This window comes from Garra rufa, chromosome 8 (genome assembly GCF_049309525.1).
Source record: "Garra rufa chromosome 8, GarRuf1.0, whole genome shotgun sequence".
Lineage (NCBI taxonomy): Eukaryota > Metazoa > Chordata > Actinopteri > Cypriniformes > Cyprinidae > Garra > Garra rufa.
The window spans coordinates 10996224-11017905 of record NC_133368.1 but is presented as its reverse complement, the minus strand read 5'-3'; the positions used below and the strand labels follow the sequence as shown (position 1 = coordinate 11017905).

Below are 21682 nucleotides of genomic sequence, written 5' to 3'. Positions count from 1 at the left end.
TATATTAATATGTTATGTTATATTAATGGGGAAATAGTGGGATCACAATTACTCGTTGATAGGTTGTGCACTTCCAAAACTTAGTAAAAATTACTACTAAACCACATCACAGTGAAACGGAATGATTATCTTGTTTTCATAATTGTTGAAATGCCAAAGTCATAATTTAAAATAAAAATTAATCTGTCATTATTATTCTACATAGACTTCCAGTCGAAAGTTTTTGAACAGTAAAATTTTTAGTGTTTTTTAAAGATTCTGATTACCAAGCCTGCATTTATTTGATCCAAAGTACAGCAAAAATGTTAAAATTGTGAAATATTTTTTTACTATTTAAAATAAAATTGTTCTATTTGAATATATTTTAAAATGTGATTTATTCCTGTGAATTCAAAGCTGAATTTTTAGCATCATTACCGCAGTCACGTGACCCTTCAGAAATCATTCTTCTAATATTCTGATTTAATGTTGAAAACCACTTTTTTTAGGTTTATTTGATGAATAGAAAGTTCAGAAAAATAGCATTTATAAAAAATAATAATCGACTGCATTTATTTGATCCAAAGTGCAACAAAAACTGTAACATTTTGAAATATTTGTACTATTTAAAATAACCTTTTTTCTATTGGAATATATTTTAAAATGTAATTTATTCATGCGAATTGAAAGCTGATTTTTAGCATAATTACTGCAGTCACATGATCCTTCAGAAATCATTCTAATGTTTGTAATTTATTTACATTTTAAAGTAACATTTAGTTTAAATATTATATTAATAGTGTCTTTTATTTTGAAATATTTTACATCGCAACGTTAAAGCAGTCTCTTGTTGCGTCATGTTTCACGCTGCTCATGTTGGCGTCATCATTCTACAGGACTGAACGAGGAAGTGAAAGAGACGGTCGCTAAAGACAACGCTGAACGGAGAGTCGGTTGATACGGTAAGAACGCAGGGCTGTTTTCAGTGAAATCCTTTATATATGCGTTTATATATTTGACAAATGCTTTCTCAGCGTGTTATCAATCACATTTATTTCAAAACGTATTCTTACGACCTTCGTACAAAGCGAGAGTATCAGCGAGAGATCACACAAACTATATTTATTATTCAAATTCTTATTTGAATATTATTAAAGGCTTATGATCTTGGTATTGTTGTAGTTAACCACAGTATCAGATTGAACGGCTCTGAGGTCTCTCGTAGACACTGTTTCTGGTTGTACAGTAAGAGACACGTTATGAGTCGAGTCATTTATGAGCTTTGACAGATGAGACTGTCATTTCCTAAAAGATGAAAGTACTGATAATGTGCTGTAAATGAGGGCTGGTGTGTTTATTCACCTCCCTTTCAGTCCGTCATTCTTTCTTTATGTTTCTTCAGGATGTAAAGCCACAGATGCGACTCTTCATAATGGGATCTTGTGTGTTTCTGATCAAATCACAAGGTCCTCTTGGTCAGAGATGGGTCGTCTGAACACATATCTACAGGCATCCTGCCTAACGTCTCTGAGATTTACTAAACAGCTGTAATACATTTGTACTCACACAAACATAGACATGGCACCCGTCCCACCTGGCATCCGCTTCCTGGCATCCTTCAATAGGGACCAGTGGTGAGTTTGTCTCTTTTATAAATATTTATACATTTCTTTCTTGGCTGTGTGTTTAGGATTGATAATCAGCAGGTCCAAATCTGCACATGCAAAACTTTGTAGATTTCCATGATTACTTTGGGCAATAGTGGGATCACAATTACTCATTGATACTTCCAAAACCTAGTAAAAAATACTACTAAACCACGTTATTATGAAATGAAATGTGGCACTATAATCATAAGTCATAATTTAAAATTAATTAATTGCCTAGCCTAATTTCGGGTTTAAAGTTAGTACATCTGTCATTATTATTCCACATACACTACCAGTCGAAAGTTTTTGAACAGTAAGATGTTTAGTGTTTTTTAAAGAAGTCTCTTCTGCTCACCAAGCCTGCATTTATTTGATCCAAAGTACTGCAAAAATTTTACAATTGTGAAATATTTTTACTATTTGAAATAACCTTTTTCTATTTGAATATATTTAAAATGTAATTTATTCCTGTGAATTCAAAGCTGAATTTTTGCATCATTACCGCAGTCACGTGACCCTTCAGAAGTCATTCTAATATTCTGATTTAATGTTGAAAATGACTTTTTCAGGTTTATTGGTGAATAGAAAGTTCAGAAAAACAGCATTCATCTAAAATAATAATCTTTTGTAACATTATAAATGTCTTTATCATCACTTTTGATCATTTTAAAGCACTTCTTGATAAATACAAGTTTTAATTTCTATAACCAAGCTTTTGAATGATATAGTGTATAATGTTACAAAAGCTTTTTATTTCAGATAAATGCTGATCTTTGGATCTTTCTATTCACCAAAGAATCCTGAAAAAATGTACTCAACTGTTTTAAATATTGATAAAAATAATAAACGTTTCTTGAACAGCAAATCAGCATATTAGAATGATTTTTGAAGAATCATGTGACACTGAAGACTGGAGTAATAATGCTAAAACTTTAGCTTTGAAATCACAGGAGTAAATTACCTTTTAAAATATAATTAAATAGAAAACAGTTATTTTAAGCAGGCAATTAATATAGGTGCCCTGTGCCGGAAAATAGTATAGAATAAAATAGATTAGAACTTTAATGTATACTGTATTTAAATCAAATATGAGCGTTGATATTGCTTTCTGTACTAAACCAGCAGGTTTTTGTGGTCTTTGGAAGCTGGATTAGATGTATGTAAATGTATACACTCCTGTTTAATTAGAGTTTACATTCCATTGCATTCCTGCGTCATCGACACCGTTTCAGGATAGACTGTGAAAAATCCGGTTCAGTGAGTTTTTTTTTTTTCAAAGGTGAACACAGGTTAGACTAGGTGTGTTTAAATTCCTACGTACTTAAAGCAAGTAAACTTCTTAAAGAAGATAGAGATGATAATAACTTCTGCCCTGCTGCATTAGCAGGTTGAATGACAGGAATGATATTTTTTAAACTAGAGCTATGTAGTTCATTGTAAAAAAAAAAACAAAAAAAAAAAACTGTAAAATATAATGAATTTTTGCCCGTTTATTGTAAAACACTGTAAGATTTATGTTTTTGGAAGTAAAAAGTATGAGAAATACTAAAGGGGTCATGAACTGAGAAACCAAAATTGACTTGATCTTTTGACATATAAGAGCTCATTGTACTATAAAAACAACTGGTAAGTTTCAGAACTCAAACTTCCTCATTAGTCTAAAAACAGCTTATACTGAAGCCAATCAGAATATAATATAATAGTGCCGCCTCCACACTGATTGACGCATATAGTGTAAACAATGTGAGGCGTATGCAAGTCTATGCAGAAACTAAATGATATAGATGGCTTTGACTACAGCAAGACGCTGTGCAGTGCCAAGTTGCGGAAGAACAGTCTTTGCATTGCCTTCCCTCTGATTCCAACTTTAGGGAAAGAGTGAATGAACTTCATTATTAAAGTAGAAGTTCACTTCCAGAACAAACATTTACAGATAATGTACTCACCCCCTTGTTATCCAAGATGTTCATGTCTTTCTTTCTTCAGTTGTGAAGAAATGTCTCTCCATATAGTGGACTTCCATGGTGCCCACGAGTTTGAACTTCCAAAATGCAGTTTAAATACAGCTTCAAAGCGCTCTAAACGATCACAGCCGAGGAAGAAGAGTCTTATCTAACAAAACAACCAGTTATTTTCTAAAAAAAATTGACAATTTCTAAACTTTTTAACCAAATGCTCATCTTGTCTAGCTCTGTGTGTATTCTGTGTATTCCGGTTCAAGACAGTTAGGAAATGTCGAAACATCTAAAGCCTCGTTCAGACTGTCAGCCCAAATCCGATTTTGTCTAGATCTGGATGGAATCAGATTTGAATAACTGACTGTCCACACAGTCATATCGCAACTGTTCAAATCCGATTTGTGTGTCCATAAGCGTTCTTTCGTTTTACGGAATGTGCGTTGGTTTCTATGGTAATGCCGTTGCGTTATTATGCCAACGCTAAAAACAATAACAGCAATACAGTTTGCAATATAGATGCTGTCTTGCGATATGACAACGTTGCCGTCGCGCTGGATTATATTTCGTCTTCTAAAGCAGCGGCAGAAATGCAGGAAGCTGGAATGTGCGACATTATTCTGTGCTGCCGTCTCTACTGGTATCAAAACTCAAAGAGGTGCGTATACTAGCTGTAGGCCTATATTGTCTTTTCCCGCTTGATTTGCAGTTCGCAACACAAGCTTGTTTCTGCAAAGACTTTTGTTATGTTTTCCACAAAAACGTCTGACGTGTTTACGTTTTATGTGGCATGAAAACGTGAAAAAGCAGAAATCCTATTTGAATAGGATTCCAAACCACATACGAATGTAGCTCGAAACGGATTTGACCAAATCAGATTTCATGTAGTTCGTTGCTGTTCAGACTACCTAAATATGATCGGATTTCAATCGGATTTGCATACAAAACGGATTTGGGCTGACAGTCTGAACAAGGCTTAATTTTCTCTTTTAGCTTTAAAACTTTAAAACATCTCTGTTTTGCACGTTCACTTTGTAAACACTGGGTTGGTATTTCTGCAGCGATGTAGGATGATTTTGAAGTTGGAGGAAAAAATGAGATGGGAGTTTATCGGCCTAACTGTCTTGAACCGGAATACACAGAGTACACACAGAGCTAGACAAGATGAGCATTTGAGGTTAAAAAGTATATAAATTTAGATTTTTTTTATAGAAAATAACCAATCATTTTGCTAGATAAGACACTTCATCCTCAGCTGGGATCATTTAGAGCCCTCTGAAGCTGCATTTAAACTGCATTTTGGAAGTTCAAACTCGGGGGCACCATAGAAGTGCACTATATGGAGAGAAATCCTGATATATTTTCCTCAAAAAACATAATTTCTTTACAACTGAAAAAAGGGGGTGAGGAAATTATCTGTAAATATTTGTCCTATAAGTGAACTACTCCTTTAATGAATCTTCAGACCGCATAAATAAGAACTTGGTCCTTTGTTCATTTAATTTTACTGTAGATTCGTTTACAAACAAGGAACGATTTGACGCAGGTTTTTCAGAAAGATTCAAACTAAAAGACAATTACGTGGTCACTATTGCTTTGTCTGTTATTACAGATCGTTTGTTGTGTACTCAGCGTTTTTGACCTAAACCACAGCAGCATCAGTTTGATGAATGTAGGCTGTCAAACATACACTAGTGTTAGCCAATCGTAACAGTGGGTGTTTGCTTCTGAGTTCACAATCTGCCACATCTATTCAAACAGAGCATTCTGATGAGGGAGTTCAAAACAGGACAGAAAATAGCCAATTACTTCTGAATTATGATGTTTTTATATAAAAATCTTGGTAACATTATAAGTGGACCTCAGAGAACAGTACAAAAAAGACAGTTCATGACTTTGTGTGAAGTATACATATAGCATTGCTTATCATTTTTGTCTGTTTCATTATTTTCCTGTTGTGTGTTACCCTGGTGGTGTTTTATGTGTGTATAACTTGTGCTCCATCTACCCACAAGTATAGTTCATGTTTTGTAAACAGGCCACTTACAGTAAATTTTTTGATGATTCATCATGTGCCCTTCCACTTTTTTTTTCATTTATTTTTAAAATAAAAAGGATAGATTTTTGTAATAGTTGTATTATCATTACATTATTTATAACACATTAGTTGTATAGGCTACTTTTAAATCTTTTGAACATATACAGTAGCTTTGTGTGACAGACCAAAAAGAAAAAGAAACAAAAAAACTTCAGCTGCTGTTTCTAAACCTGATCTAAGCAAGACTGTAAAATTGTTTGTTAAAAGACTTGCTCTGTCCTCCTTAGTATGACATTAAGCAATACTAGGATGGGCTCTTGTTAATTTCTAATTTATTTGTTAGTTAAGCACAGTTGTTTGCATAACTAAACAATGGGTGTGTATGTTGTTAGCTACTCACTTAATTTCCATGCCAGCTGCATGTGTCCAGTATTCATATTTAGGCTTGTTTTGGAATGCAGCCAATCTTTTAATGTTCAACAGACCACGTCAAGAGGAAATTTCACTGTAAAATGTCTCTATTTCCTTGTCCTCACTGAACTTTGTTGTTTTTCCTTTATGCAGGTACAGGGCCTTCACATTTGCTCTCACGTTCCTGCTCTACACTAGCTTTCATCTGTCCAGAAAGCCTATCAGCATTGTCAAGGTAACTCACCCCCACATAAAACAATAAATCTATAATATTTTATTTTAATTGTTGCAATGTATTTTTAGATTTGCCAGAAATAATATTTATATTTTTAGTTAAATTTAACATTTTCTTCACACATACTTTTAGTTATTTTTGTTAACTAACGTGAAATATTACATGGTAAAAAAAATATTTTTAGTAAGTTTTGTAGTATATTGCTAAAGCCAGCATTATTCTGTTTCCCATCTTTTATCATCTCTGCATTAGATAACATTCAGACAACACTACATTGCTCTGACATGCCATGATCAGAACTATTATCAGCTCAGCTATCCTAATGCTTACTGGAACTCAACGTGCTTTTTGCCTTTTTCTGTCACATATTAACTCCTTTATCTGAGTGTAATCCAGGAGTGCATGGCATGCAGCCATCTAACCATGCTGAACTTTATATAGTCAGCCTCAAAGGCAAGGGTGCCCAAACTCGGTCCTGGAGGGCTGGTGTCCTGCCGAGTTTAGTTCAAACTTGCCTCAACACACCTGTCGGGATGTTTCTAGTATGCCTTGTAAGAGCTTATTTAACTGGTTAAGGTGTGTCTGATTGGGGTTGGAGCTAAACTCTCTGCAGGACACTGGCCCTCCAGGACCAAGTTTGGTAGTTTACCCAAAAATGAAAATTCTGTCATTAGTTACTCACCCTTACGTCGTTCCAAACCTGTAACACCTTTGTTCATCTTCAAAACACAAATTAAGCTGTGTTTGATGAAATCAGAGAGCATTCTGCCCCTGTTCAGACAGCAGTGTAACTGCCACATTCAAGGCCCAAAAAGGTAGTGAGGATTTTCATCAAAAATATCTTAAGTGACGAAAGTCTTACAGGTTTGGATTGAGATGAGGGTGGGTGAACTATCCTTTTAATTTGCTTTCATGCCCTGTGTCAACTCTATATCTAACTGTACTGTATGTGCTGTCAGGTATGAGTTCATGTTGTGTGTTTTTTTCATATAGAGTGAGCTGCATAAGAACTGCTCTCATGTCACAGAGGCACCTACAGAGAGCAGCACCAATCGGCAACCTGCACTTCACCCAGAACTAGACTGCAGCTGGAAACCATTCGGTAAGATTCTGATACTAGAGTATTTTTATTTAAAGCAGAATGTTTTTCTGTCATTTTCAGCAGTGCATTACATATTTGGCGTCTCTGCTTTTCTGTCCCTATAGACAGAAATAACTATAAGCAGTTGCTCGGAGCAATGGATTACTCGTTCCTGTGTGCCTATGCCATAGGCATGTATCTCAGGTAAGAACAGATACAAAACACCCACATATGCCCTACAATGGCATGAAAGTGTTTTTCAGAAATGTAGAAATGAACATTCTGTCATCAATTACTCAGCCATTATTGTCATTCCCAACATAAGACACAAATTAAAATATTTTAATGAAATCTGAGATATGTTGGTCCATCTAAACAGGATGTCAAACCAGAGGAACCTTTTCATGGTTTCTAAAACTATTGGCGGAAGTACACGCTTTTTGGCGTGTTCACACCGCAGGAACTACGAACGTATCTAGTTCTAAGAACTCTATTTGGAGGAACTAAATGAACTCCTACTTCAGAGTAGGGTCTAAAACAGTTCTGTAGGAACTACCAGTGACATATGTGACCCTGGACCACAAAACCAGTCTTAAGTCGCTGGGGTATATTTGTAGCAATAGCCAAAAATACATTGCATGGGTCAAAATTTTTGATTTTTCTTTTATGCCAAAAATCATTAAGAAATTAAGTAAAGTTCATGTTCCATGAAGATTTTTTGTAAAATTCCTACTGTAAACATATCAAAATGTAATTTTTGATTTGTAATATGCATTGTTAAGAACCTAATTTGGACAACTTTAAAGGTGATTTTCTCAGTCTTTTTGATTTTTTTGCATCCTCAGATTTCTGATTTCAAATAGATGTATCTCAGCCAAATATTGTCCTATCCTAACAAACCATACATCAATAGAAAGCTTATTTATTGAGCTTTCATATGATGTATATATCTCAGTTTTGTCAAATTTAACCTTATGACTGGTTTTGTGGTCCAGGGTCACATATGTCTTACGGGTTTGGAACAACATAAAGGGTGAGAAATACAGAAGTTTTATATTTTGATGAACTAACCCTTTCATGAAGTACAGTGCTTTGCAAAAGTATTCATAACCCTTCATTTTTTGTCATGTTGCTGCCTTATGTTAAACTGCTTTAAATAACTTTTTTTCCCCACATCAATTTGTACTTCATACACCAATATGACAAAGCAAAAACCTTTAAAGCTCTTGCAGGTTGGAGGGGTCTGGCAGACGTTTTCAGGTATCTCCAGAAACGTTTGAAAGGGTTCAAGCCCAGAGGTCTTGCTGGACTTCTCAAAGACATTCACAGAGTTGTCTATTAGCCACTCTTGCTGTATGCTTAGGGTCATTGTCCTGTTAGAAGATGAACTATCTGCCCAGTCTGAGGTTCTGAATACTCTGAGTTTTCATTAAGACTATCGCTATATTTTGCTGTGTTGAGCTTTCTTTTTACTTTGGGTTCCTCAGTTCCTGCCACTGAAAAACGGCCCCACAGCATGATGCTGCTACCAGCACACTCTGCAGGTAATGAGTAGTGCCTGGTTGCAAATTCCAAGTGCGTTTTCATGTGTCTCCACTGAGGAGATGATTGAGTCTTGCCACACCACCATAAAGCCCAGATCAGTGGAGTGTTGCAGAGATGTTTGTCCTTCTGTAAGTTCCTCTCATCTCCACTAATGATCATGGAGCTCAACTAGAGTGACCATCAGGATCTTGGCCACCACTCTAGCCAAAGCTCTTCTCCATCAATTGCTCAGTTTGGCCAGGAGGCCATTTCTAGGAAAAGTCCTGGTTGTGTCAAACTTCTTCCATTAAAAGTAACAGAGACATGCTCCTGTGAACCTTTAATGCAGCAGAATTTTTTCTGAACTCTTGCCCAGATGTGTGGCTTAATGCATTCCTGTTTCTGAGCTCTACAGGCAGTTGTTTTTACCTCAGGGCTTGGTTTTTGCTGTGATATGCATTTTCAGCTGTTAGACCTTTAATTAAAACGTGTGACTTTCCAAATCATTCAACTGAATTTGCCACTGGTTAACTTCACTCAAAGTGTAGTAGCATCTACAAGCAATATGAATGCTCCTGAGCTAAATTTCAACTGTCCCAAATAAGGGTATGAATACTTATACAATGGAATTATTTCAGTTTTTATTTTTATTAAATTTGCAAAGTTGAATGTTAAAATGTTAAATACCTTCTCTTTTTTGCTTTGCCATTATGATGTATGAAGTGTAGATTGATGTAGGAAAAAAGTAATTCAAAGCAGTTTAACATAAGGCAGCAAAATGTAAAAAAAAAACACACACACAAAAAAAACGGGTATGAATACTTTCGCAATGCACTGTAGTTCCATTAGCTCCTACTACAGAGTGGGGTCTAAAACAGAACTATAGGAACTATCAGTGATGTAATTGTACGCTGCTTGGCCAAATGCATACTAAACACCAACTACCCAGCTTTTTATGTACATTTTATTTTTTTTACGAACATGGAAAACGGCGATAATGGCATTTAGCTACCTGTTGTCTTCAGCGTTGTGTTGTTTTCTCAGCCTTGATAATATGTAACACTGCAAGTTGTCATAGGATATTTAGTCGGATTTTAATGCTCTTTCGACCGTGTATGAAATTTGTATGCTTTTGCTGACATTCTTAATACAACCTTTACAGTGGAATCATTGGAGAGCGTTTGCCCATTCGCCTGTACCTTACCGTGGGCATGTTGACCAGTGGCCTTTTCACCTGTCTGTTTGGAATGGGATACATCTATGACATCCATAGCCTGGGCTTCTATATATTTGTTCAGGTGGGTGTCACACAAAAGCAGTCTCATATTCTCATCAAGGCTGCATTGATTTTAATCAAAAATGCTGTAAAAACTGAATTTTCAGCAGTAACTCTTATTTTTATTTTTATTTTTTGTAGGTGGCCAATGGTTTGGTTCAGACCACTGGTTGGCCTAGTGTTGTGACTTGCATTGGTAACTGGTTTGGCAAGGGCAGGTAAGAAGCATTACACTTTCCACTCCCATTATAAAACATAATTATCGATAAAACAACTCTAAACATGAGCATGCATTGTTTTTATTCGCACAGAATCCTCGGATGCAAAGTTGCTCTTTTTTAAACACTTTAAATTGCAAAAATCTGTTAAACCACTCAAATAAATGTTACATAACATTTGCGTTTGCTATCAGGAGAGGCCTCATCATGGGTTTGTGGAACTCACACACATCAGTGGGCAACATCCTGGGCTCTTTGATCGCTGGATATTATGTCTCCTCCAACTGGGGTCTGTCCTTCATCATCCCAGGAGTTATCATCGCTGCCATGGGAGTCATCTGCTTCTTCTTTCTAATAGAGCGTAAGCGAATATGACCACTGTCTTATTTATTTGTGCAAATGTATATGGGTGCACAATTTTCACAAATGCTTCTGTATATCCAGATCCTCATGATCTGAGGATCGCCAGTACACAGAACCCAGCTCCAAGCAATCAGGTTAGTCCACTGTGCATTTAGTTTAATTTTCAATCAAATTGACCTTCAAGAATGTATTGAATTTATACACTACTGTGAAACTTGGGTCAGAATTTGTTTGTTTGTTTTTGTAAAATTGATCATGATAATTAATAGCAAATCAGCATATTAGAATTGTTTCTAAAGGATCTTGTGACACTAAAGACTGGAGTAATGATGCTGAAAATGCAGCTTTACGTCACAGAAATAATTTGCATTTTAAAATATATTCACAAAGAAAACACTTACTTTAAATTATAAAAACATTTCACAATATTAACATTTTACTGTATATTTTATATACAATACAATATTTTACTTTTTGATCCAAATTTTGGAATCAGTAAGATTTTAAATTGTTTTTAGTGGAGTCTCTTATGCTCATCAAGGCTGCATTTATTTGATCAAAAATACAGAAAAGACAGTAATATTATGAAATATTATTGCAATTTTTAATATGACTTCCTATTTTAATATACTTTAAAAAATATAATTTATTTCTGTGATGCAGCTCTGAATTTTCATCAGCCGTTACTCAAGTCTTCAGTGTCACACAATCTTTCAAAAATATTCTAATATGCTGATTTATTATCAATGTTGGAAACAATTAAAAAACAGCATTTATTCAGATAGAATAGAATTTAAATACAATATAATTTTTTTTTATCAATTTATCACATCCTTACTAAATAAAAGTGTTCATTTCTTTTAAAAAAGAGAATATAAAAATGTACTGATTGCAAACTTTTAAATGGTAGTTTATATTGTTACAAAAGATTTCTATTTTAAATAAATGCTGTTCTTTTCAACTTTTTATTTATTAAAGAATCCTAAAAAAAGTATCACAGGTTCTTAATAGAAATATTTTACATACGTCTTTTTTTATTCATTTAACACATCCTTGCTGCATAAAAGTATTAATTAAAAAAAAAAAAAAGAAAGAAAGAGAAAATGTACTGACCCCAAACCTTTTTTGATAGTAGTGTATATTGTAACAGTCTATTTTTAATGAACCTTGTTCTTTTTAACTTTTTATTTATCAAATAATTCAACTTTTGTTTAACAGGAATAAATTATATATTTAAATATATTAAAATAGAAAACTGTTTATATAAATTGCTATAATATTTCACAAAATTATAGTTTGTTTTATGTATTTTTGATCATATAGATATAGATAATCCTTTAAAAAAACATTAGAAATCATACTGATCTTAAATTTTTGAATGGTAGTGTATGCCTTTAAGGCTTTGTTTGTACTGTACACAAATCCAGTGAGTTTCAAATCCAATCTCTCAGGAATGACAAGTCTGCTCTGTAATTTTGCAGGCGAATGAATCTGATTTGTTTTTTAGAGAGGTCTGTCAATACTCATTCCAAAAAAAATCAATCAGTGTGGTTTGTATTGGGCTTGGAAATATCAGATTTCATTAGGTTTTTGCTGCTCAGGTGAAAAAACAAAACTAGCTTGAGTCAAATAATGCAGGAAAATTACATTTGAAGTGTATAGCTGAGAGAGAGAGAGTGATGCAGTGTCTGTGTGATCTTCACATAAGTGAATACCTTTTCCCAGTGGTCTGAGGAAAGGTTGGTTAGATAACATGACGCACTTATGCTCTACAGCAGTCGCTATGACAACAGCCCTGTGATACGTACACCTGCGAGTCTTGGTAGAGCGTGAGGTGCTCTTGTAACACAGGGAGAGTTCACATTTCTGAAACGCTTAATCAGAGCGATTTGATTCAGGAGGAGTGGCTAATCAGGAGTAACAGAGGTGTTAGGGATGGAGACAGGGGGTTACAGCAGGAGGAAATGTAGATTGATGCCACTTTTCCTCATTTTGACTGTGGAGGAGGAATTCATCAAATTCAAGAGCAACTTCAAACACTTTGCAGCTTGCCTCTGCATAATACTTGATTCTCTGTCATTGTTTATGCTAATACCTCTTGTTTCTAAAGGATCCTTAAATATTCATAGCAATTAATTAATTGCAATTTAGGAGGTGTTATGCCTAAGTATTTTTATTTAGCCCTCGAGAGTGAACAAAGCAAGAGGGAATTGGGTCAATGATACTAGCACCAGATGTAGTGATATGTGCAAATATTTAGCCGTTTGATATGATATATTAGTAGTTGACATATACATGGGGACAAAAAAACGTTTCTAAGAGATTTTAGGTGGGAACTTTTCATTCTGTAACTTTTACTTAACGTTTTGATATCGCTAATTTTGTATTTTTAATGTGAACATTTATTTTTTAGTAATTGTTCAAGAAATGTTTACATATATTATGAAGGACCAAACAGGAAATGATTATATTAAGTCTGAGCATGTTTGGTTTAGTTAAATATTGAAAATATGAGCTTCAACAAGCCTGGTCTAATGTATCAATATATATTCAGGGTTTATAACTTTCGTATTTTCATGTATATGTTCAGATTTAGATTTATATTATTCAGAATTACATCTTTATATTTACAATTTATATATATATATATAAAAAAAAAATGTTTGGATTTAGATTTATATATTCAGTTTTGTATCTGCACAATTTAGAATAAAATTTTTATTTTTATTTAGAATTTTAACTATATATTCTAAAGAATTCTAACTTTATATATTTTTTTTTTTCTTCAGTTTTTTAAAGAAGTCTCTTATGCACATCAAAGTTCTATTGATTTTATCAAAAATACAGAAAAAACAGTCATATTATGAAATATTATTGCAATTTAAAATAACCGTTTTCTATTCGAATATAATTTATTTCTTTGATGCAAAGCAGAATTTTCAGCATCATTACTCCAGTCTTCAATGTCATACGATCCTTCAGAAATCATTCTATTATGCTGATTTATTATCACTGTTAGAAACCGTTGTGCTGCTTAATATTTTTTTGGAAACTGTTTTACTTTTTAGGATTTTTTGAATAATAAAAAATGAAAAAGAGAAATATTTAGTATCATTTTTTTAATCAATTTAACACATCCTAGCTAAATAAAAGTAATAATTTCTTTCAAAGAAAGAAAGAAAAAATTGACTATCCCCAAACTTTGAACGGAAGTGTATATTGTTACAAAAGATTTCTATTTTAAATGATTACTCTTCTTTTTAACTTTTTATCCATCAAATAATCCTGAAAAATGTATCACAGGTTACAAAAAAATGTTAAGCATCACAACTGTTTCAAACATTGATAATAAATCAGCATATTAGAATGATTTCTGAAGGATCATGTGACATTGAAGACTGGAGTAATGATGCTGAAAATTCAGCTTTGCATCACAGGAAGAAATTATTTTTTAAAGTATATTCAATTGCAATAATATTTCACATAAAAATATATTTTTTTTTTTCTGAATTTTTAATCCAGTAAACGCAGCCTTGATGAGCAGAAAAGACTTTTTAAAAAATATCTTACTGATCCCAAAGTTTTGAACAGCAGTGTATTAAGAATTGTAATTTTATTTTCAATATTTATAAATAAATATTCAGATTTCTTTTAACAATTTTCTGATTGGCCCTTCGTAATGTCTCATTAAATAAATGAATGACTAAATTACGTAATTTCAGCTACCTATGTGTCCTGTGTTATCGTAATAATAAAATGTCATTAATATAACAAATATTAGTCTGTATATTGCTCTTTCTGTCATTGTAACATTATGAACTCGTATTATGTTTTTTTGTTTTTAATCAGAAGCTTCATAAAAGCTGGAATGGTGTGAATGGACATAAAGACCTGTACTTGCAGTACAAGCCAGGAGCTAAAGCACAGGTTTGTCCACCTCACCGTCACGCTGTGTATTTTTCTATCTATCACTCCTTTAGAAGTATTACATGAGATATTTTATTGTCCTGTCTGCTGTGTTTGTTAGAGCTGGGACACAGAGCTTCTGCTGGGGCAGGAGAGCATTGGAGTGTGTGTTCCTGTGCAGCAGGTGGTGGTGGTGAAGAGCGAGGCAGAACCATCAGCCATCAGCTTCATGGGAGCTTTACGCATTCCTGTGAGTGCTGCCCATCCGTCTGTCCATCACTCAGCATGTGTTAAAGCGTCACTAAGTTTCTCCTGCTGTGTGTTTGTAGGGAGTGGTGGAGTTCTCTCTTTGTCTGCTGTTTGCAAAGTTGGTCAGTTATACCTTCCTCTTCTGGCTCCCCCTCTACATCACTAAAGCAGGTAACTCGCAACATTTAATATGAGGTTTCATATGTGGTTAAAGGAATAATTCAGCCAAAAATGAAAATTTGCTGAAATGTACTCATCCAAGATGTAGATGATTTTGTTTCTTCATCAGAACAGATTTGGAGAAATTTAGCATTACATCACTTGCTCACTAATGGAGCCTCTGCAGTGAATGGGTTCCATCAGAATGAGAGTCAAAACATCACAATAATCTATAAGTGAACCACACAAATTTAAACTGTTGCTTCTGGCTAAAATACAAGTCCTCTATCTATAATATTGCTTTCTCAAGTAAAAAGTTTGTCTCGTCTGAATGAGGAGAGAAATGGGCACAGATCAAACACTGTTTACCAAGAAAACACAGTCCAAAACAGGTTTAGACAAAAATGTCTGTGAATTTTAATCTGAGAGGACAACAAGGAATGGACTTTTTCACTGAATGAAGCATTATCTTGTATTATGTACTCATATTTTGGCCAAAAGCGACCACTTAGATACCTTGATGATGGATTTGTTTCTTACAAACACGCATCTTTTCACTTCCCAAGATGTTGATTGATGGACTGGATTGGTGTGGATTAATTGTGGATTATTGTAATGTTTTCATCATCTCATTCTGACAGCACCCTTTCATTGCAGAGGATCCATTAGTAAGCAAGTTATGTAATGATAAATTTGGCCAAATCTATTCTGATGAAGAAACAAACTCGTCTACAGACCCATCTTGGATGGCCTGAGGATAAATACTTTTTTTTATTTAGAAAATTTTCATTTTTGAGTAAACTATTCCTTTAATATAGCACAGTTCCTAAGATGTCTTTCCTGTTTCTCAGCTCACCTTGATGCCAAGAAAGCTGGAGACCTTTCAACTCTGTTTGATGTGGGAGGCATTGTTGGTATGCAAAGTTATCCATCCTTTTTTTGAATGTTTAGTATTTGGATGTGTAATAATAATGAGTATACGCACATCTGTCAGTACTCATCAGTGGCTTTCTTTATGTACAGTTGAAGTCAGAAGTTTACATCTTGCAGAATCTGCTAAACATAAACCAAAGTAAGAGGGATTTTACAAAATGCATGTTATTTTTTATTTAGTACTGACCTGAATAAGATATTTCACATAAAAGATGTTTACATATAGTCCACAAAAGAAAATAATAGTGGAAATTATAAAAATGACCCTGTTCAGAAGTTTACATACACTTGATTATAAATACTGTGTTGTTACCTGAATGATCCACAGCGGGAATTTTTTTTTTTTTTTTTTTTGTGATAGTTGTTTATGAGTCCCTTGTTTGTCCTGAACAGTTAAACTGGCCGCTGTTCTTCAGAAAAATCCTTTAGGTCCCACAAAATCTTTGGTTTTTCATAAATTTGTGTGTATTTGAACCCTGTCCAACCATGACTGTTTGATTTTGAGATCCATCTTTTCACACTGAGGACAACTGAGCGACTCATATGCAACTATTACAAAATCATCAAACACATTAAGACCCCGGGGTTTAAACTTTTAAACAGAATGAAAAATTGATTTTAAAATACATTTTTCTTATTTAGCCCAAATAATAATATTATTTTTCATTTAGCACTGCTTCTGAAGCTACAGAAGATACTTGCATGTGCCTCAGAAGAAAACATAAGTTAAATTTACCCTCAACATCAAATTCAAAAAGTTTTCACCCTCGGCTCTTAATGCATTGTGTGTCCTTCTGAAGCATCAGTGAGAATTTGAATCTTCTGTAATAGTTGCATGAGTCCCTCAGTTGTCCTCAGTGTGAAAAAACAAAGAATTTGTGGAACCTGAAGCTTTTTTTTGAACAACTATCACTAAACGACAAAAACAGCTGTGGATCATTCAAGTAACAACACAGTATTAAGAATCAAGGGTATGTAAACTTTTGAACAGGGTAATTTTTATAAATTCAACTATTTTTTTTTTTTAATCTTGTGGACTATATGTAAACGTCTTTTATGTGAAATATCTTATTCAGGTCAGAACTAAATAAAAAATAACATGCATTTTGTATGATCCCTCTTATTTTGGTAAAACATTTAACATTTTGCAGATTCGTCGCGGTGTATGTAAACTTTTAACCTCAACTGTATCTACTGTTATCAGCACTAACATTCATAAGCTTGGGGTCATTGCATTTTTTTTTTTCCTTTATTCAGTAAGGATGCATTAAATGCATAAAAATTGACAGTAAATAATGTTGTAATGTTACAAGAGGTGAGAAGTCCGTAACAAGCACATTTGTCTACCTCATGCTTGCATACAAAAGCATAAGAAAAGCAGTGCAGAGTGATACGAAAACAAATCACGACCCTCAAGTGTTTCTGTGTGTGTGTGTGTGTAGGAGGGATCCTGGCTGGAGTGATCTCTGATAAGATGGGAAAGAGGGCCACCACTTGTGCTGTGATGCTTCTGCTGGCTGCGCCCACAGTATGTCATTCTGCTGATCAAATGCAAAAGTGCTTGTGCTTTAAAGGCTCTTCACTGTGTCACTTTTCTCTCACCATTGACAGTGATTTATGTGTGTCTGTGTGTGTGCTTGTTTAACAGCTCTACGGCTTCTCTATGATGAGTCAGTTTGGCCTGGGTCCCACTATTGGTAAGAATCCAATCCTAATGTTGCTTTTCAGTGTTACATAAGAGCTTTTGACCGCCATTGCTTTGAGTGAATTAATGTGATTAACAGTGCATAGCTCATGCCAACTTTAATGTGTTATTACATTTTATGAAAAAAATGCTTAGTAATTCTGCGGTCTGTTGTTTGTATGTTATTTGCTATAAAGGCATGCTGCTGGTGTGTGGTGGTTTAGTCAACGGACCATACGCGCTCATCACAACCGCTGTCTCTGCTGACTTGGTGAGTGTTCGTCCAATGTGTGTTTGTGTAATCTTATGCTTATCCATGTGTCAGATGCTGTTTTGTTGCTGTTCTCTGATAGGTTATGTGATTTATTATTATTTTTTTATCTATAGGGCACACATAAGAGTCTGAAGGGCAATTCCAGGGCTCTGTCTACAGTCACAGCTATTATAGACGGCACTGGATCTGTTGGTAAGAGAGTTGTAATTCTCATATCTCCAGAAACTCATTGATGTTTTATTGTGGCGCTGTTTCATGCAGAGCTGAGAGAGGTCACTCTTGCACTTTCATCTTGTGCAGGTGCTGCTGTGGGACCTTTGTTGGCAGGGGTGCTGTCAGCAGGAGGCTGGGATCAGGTCTTTTACATGCTCATGACCGCAGACTTTTTAGCACTGCTGGTGAGTTGAAATAGATGCTGACTACATTTTCCTACTTTTTCCTTATCAAGCTCTTAAAAGAATTGAAAAACACCATAAAGGTAGTTCATACACCCTATGTGCATATCAAGTCTTCGGAAGACATACAATCTGAGAAACAGGCTGAAATTTGAGTTGTTTTTCACTAATGGTTTTCTCAAATCTTACTCTCCATCTTTTTAGACTTTTAGACAAGTGGTTCTCAACTAGGAAGCCAGGACCCACTAGAGGGCCTGAACACACTTCCAAAGTGGCGTAAAATGATTCAGTAACAACTTTAGATGCACTAAATTAGCTATAAATTATATGAATTTTTATTATGAATATACATTTTGTATTTACAGTTGAGGTCAAAAGTTTACATACACCTTGCAGAATCTGCAAAATGTTATTTATTTTATCAAAATAAGAGGGATCATACAAAATGTATGTTGTTTTTTATTTAGTACTGACCTGAATAAGATATTTCACATAAAAGACGTTTACATATAGTCCACACGAGAAAAAAATTAATTAATAGTCATTTTTAATACTGTGTTGTTACCTGAATGATCCACAGCTGTTTTTGTGTTTAGTGATAGTAGTTCATGAGTCCCTAGTTTGTCCTGAACAGTTAAACTGCCTGCTTTTCTTCAGAAAAATCCTTCAGGTCCCACAAATTCTTTGGTTTTTCAGCATTTTTGTGTGTTTGAAACCTTTTCCAACAATAACTGCCTGATTTTGAGATCCATCTTTTCACACTGAGGACAACTGAGGGACTCATATGCAACTATTACAGAAGGTTTAAACGCTCACTGATGCTTCAGAAGGAAAAACGATGCTTTAAGAGCTGGGGGTGAAAACTTTTGAACAGAATGAAGATGCACAGATTTAGCTTATTTCGCCTAAATATCATATTTTTCATTTAGCACTGGCCTTCAGAAGCTACAGAAGATACTTACATGTTTCTCAGAAGACAAAATAAGTTAAATAGACTCTGATCTTTAAATGCTCTTAATGCAATGTTTTTCCTTCTGGAGCGTCAGTGAGCGTTTGAACCTTCTGTAATAGTTGCATATGAGTCCCTCAGTTGTCCTCAGTGGGAGAAGATGGATCTCAAAATCGTACAATCATTGTTGGAAAGGGTTCAAATACAAATGTGAAATTTTTTTCTGAAGAACAGCAGACAATATTAATGAGAGAATTTTCATTTTTGGGTGAACTATGCCTTTAATATGTTGCCATATATTGCTACTTTCTGTAAATACAAACATTTCAGCTTTGGTCAATACAACAGAAGCTGGACAGAATCTATCATAGAATAGAAACCAATTTAGCTTTACGTTGAATACAGTTTGACAATATTGTGTACATTTAAGAGAATAATTCACACAGTCATGACAAAAACAAAAATTGTACTGTATGTTCTACAGCTTTTACTGAGACTTGTGATGAAGGAGCTTCGCTCTCATAGGAACCGTCCAGGAGCTGCTGTCGAGTGAGTGCTGATTTGTTCTTGTTCTTTAGTTACACTCACAAATCAATGGCCAGAACAGTCAGGTTACTTCCTATCTTTTAAAAACACAGTTTTGACACTACAAGTCTTTGTTCTGTTTCTTTCTAGACTGAAGGAACATTGAGTACTTTGCACTAACTGAGCAAGAGAAACTGTGACGGGCACTGGATATAAACAGTTATGTTATCTGACCACTTCCTACCTTGGACCAAAACTTGACTGGACTGAAACCTGTGCTTAGTCATCTGTTTTAAAAAAATGGACTATACAGAAAGACATATTATTCCATTTTAGAGTGAAGCAACTATTTTCTTACAGAATATTTATCATGAAGATTCAGTCTGGACCTGCAGCGCTGCTCGCGTTTGTCCTTTGGTTGTACCCAAACAAATGAACGTGACTCAATGTGAGATCAACCCTAAATATCCCTCCAGTTAAATAATGCACAATTGCACAACCAAAAGTAGCCTCCCTTTGCTGCTAACAAGGGGAATTTAAAATAAATGCAGTATAATTTCTACTTCTAGTTCCCCGCCAGGCACACAGCGCCTTCATTAAACACGCAGAACAAATGTCCCTGTAGATAGTTCAGAAATCCATTCTTGCATGAATTGTCACATTGAATTGAACACGACGTTTATGTAAGAATGGTTTAAGAATGATTACAGCGAAATTTGTTCTGCCCATGTTTCACAAACGAGGCCTATAGAGCGCATAGCCGATTGTCAGTTTATTTATGTTTGTGTATATATGCTAAATTTATAATATATCATGATTCTCATCTGCCTTTCTATAAACCAAAGCCAATCTTGTTAGTAGTTGAGAAAACGTATGTTATGTTTGGACTGTTTTCTGTCTTTCCGTGGTGACGTTAACGGCTCTTATCCTGTGTTTGTATATAGGGGATCCACTAGCTGATTATGAGAAATGATTTTCTTCTATTTAATTTTATATTTATTTATTTTTTCACTGCTGGCCTGTGACTTAATGAATAAACATTGTGCTTTGAGTCAGTATGAATGAAGGTTAGCAATAGTTTTTATCTGACCACTATTTACCTATTCGTTCATATACAAACAGAATTCAAGCTGTTCTCTATTAATAATAGAAGATGTATCAATATCATAATTTGTTCTCTCTGTAGGGTGCAGTATTAAGCGTTTCTATTTCCAGGTTTAAAATGTTCACAACAAGCTAAATCTGTGAGCAAACCCAAAGCGTTTCTTTGACTGTAATTGTATGTGCGCATTTAGGACCCGCACCTGCCTCTGCAGCTATAAATATTTAAAGTGTCTCTTTGAATGTTCAGGTTACTGTAGGATTGTGTCGTTCTGCAGAGCTAGAGGCACATGTAGATGTTTGTTATGAAGCTGGACCTCTTATGTAATCATGCGTGTAGCACGTGTGCATTTGCCTTTACAGGACGACGTAATCTAGGTAAATGAATGTATCTGTATAATTTATGGGTAGAACCCTGGTGTAATGAGAGAAATACATTGTGCCTTCTTTCTATTTGCGTTTTTGTATAGGGATATGTCTGTGGAGTGTTCATTTTTAAGTTATTATCAGCACCTTTACAGAATCCTGGAGCAAATAGAGGTTTGGGAATTAGCTGTACTATGTTGCTGTGTGTACAAAGAGGACATTTTGAATAAAGCAGACAAAAAAGGCAACTTGTTTTCCTCCTTTTGTGACTGTGCAAGCTGTGTGCTTTCAGAGAAATCTTTTTATAAATTAAAATGAAATTTCATGCAATGAAAAACAATTGCATGAAAAATTGTATGTGTGTATGGATTATAAAATGTGGGTATTTTTTAAATATATAAACAGAAACCTG

The 21682-nt window shown here is 34.6% G+C and overlaps 1 protein-coding gene across 1 annotated transcript; it reads left to right on the top strand.

Moving 5' to 3' along the window:
- The first annotated feature begins 869 nt into the window (after positions 1-869).
- On the top strand, positions 870-21518 carry slc37a1 (solute carrier family 37 member 1). The gene is made up of 20 exons (XM_073845601.1): positions 870-941; positions 1382-1613; positions 6186-6267; positions 7261-7369; positions 7474-7552; positions 10035-10170; positions 10290-10366; positions 10561-10727; positions 10811-10863; positions 14579-14656; positions 14757-14885; positions 14965-15055; positions 15895-15957; positions 17419-17504; positions 17625-17673; positions 17858-17931; positions 18048-18126; positions 18235-18332; positions 19763-19827; positions 19954-21518. The coding sequence occupies exons 2-20, from the start codon at positions 1558-1560 to the stop codon at positions 19967-19969; spliced, it is 1587 nt and encodes a 528-aa protein (XP_073701702.1). The 5' UTR covers positions 870-941; positions 1382-1557; the 3' UTR covers positions 19970-21518.
- The last annotated feature ends 164 nt before the right edge of the window (positions 21519-21682 follow it).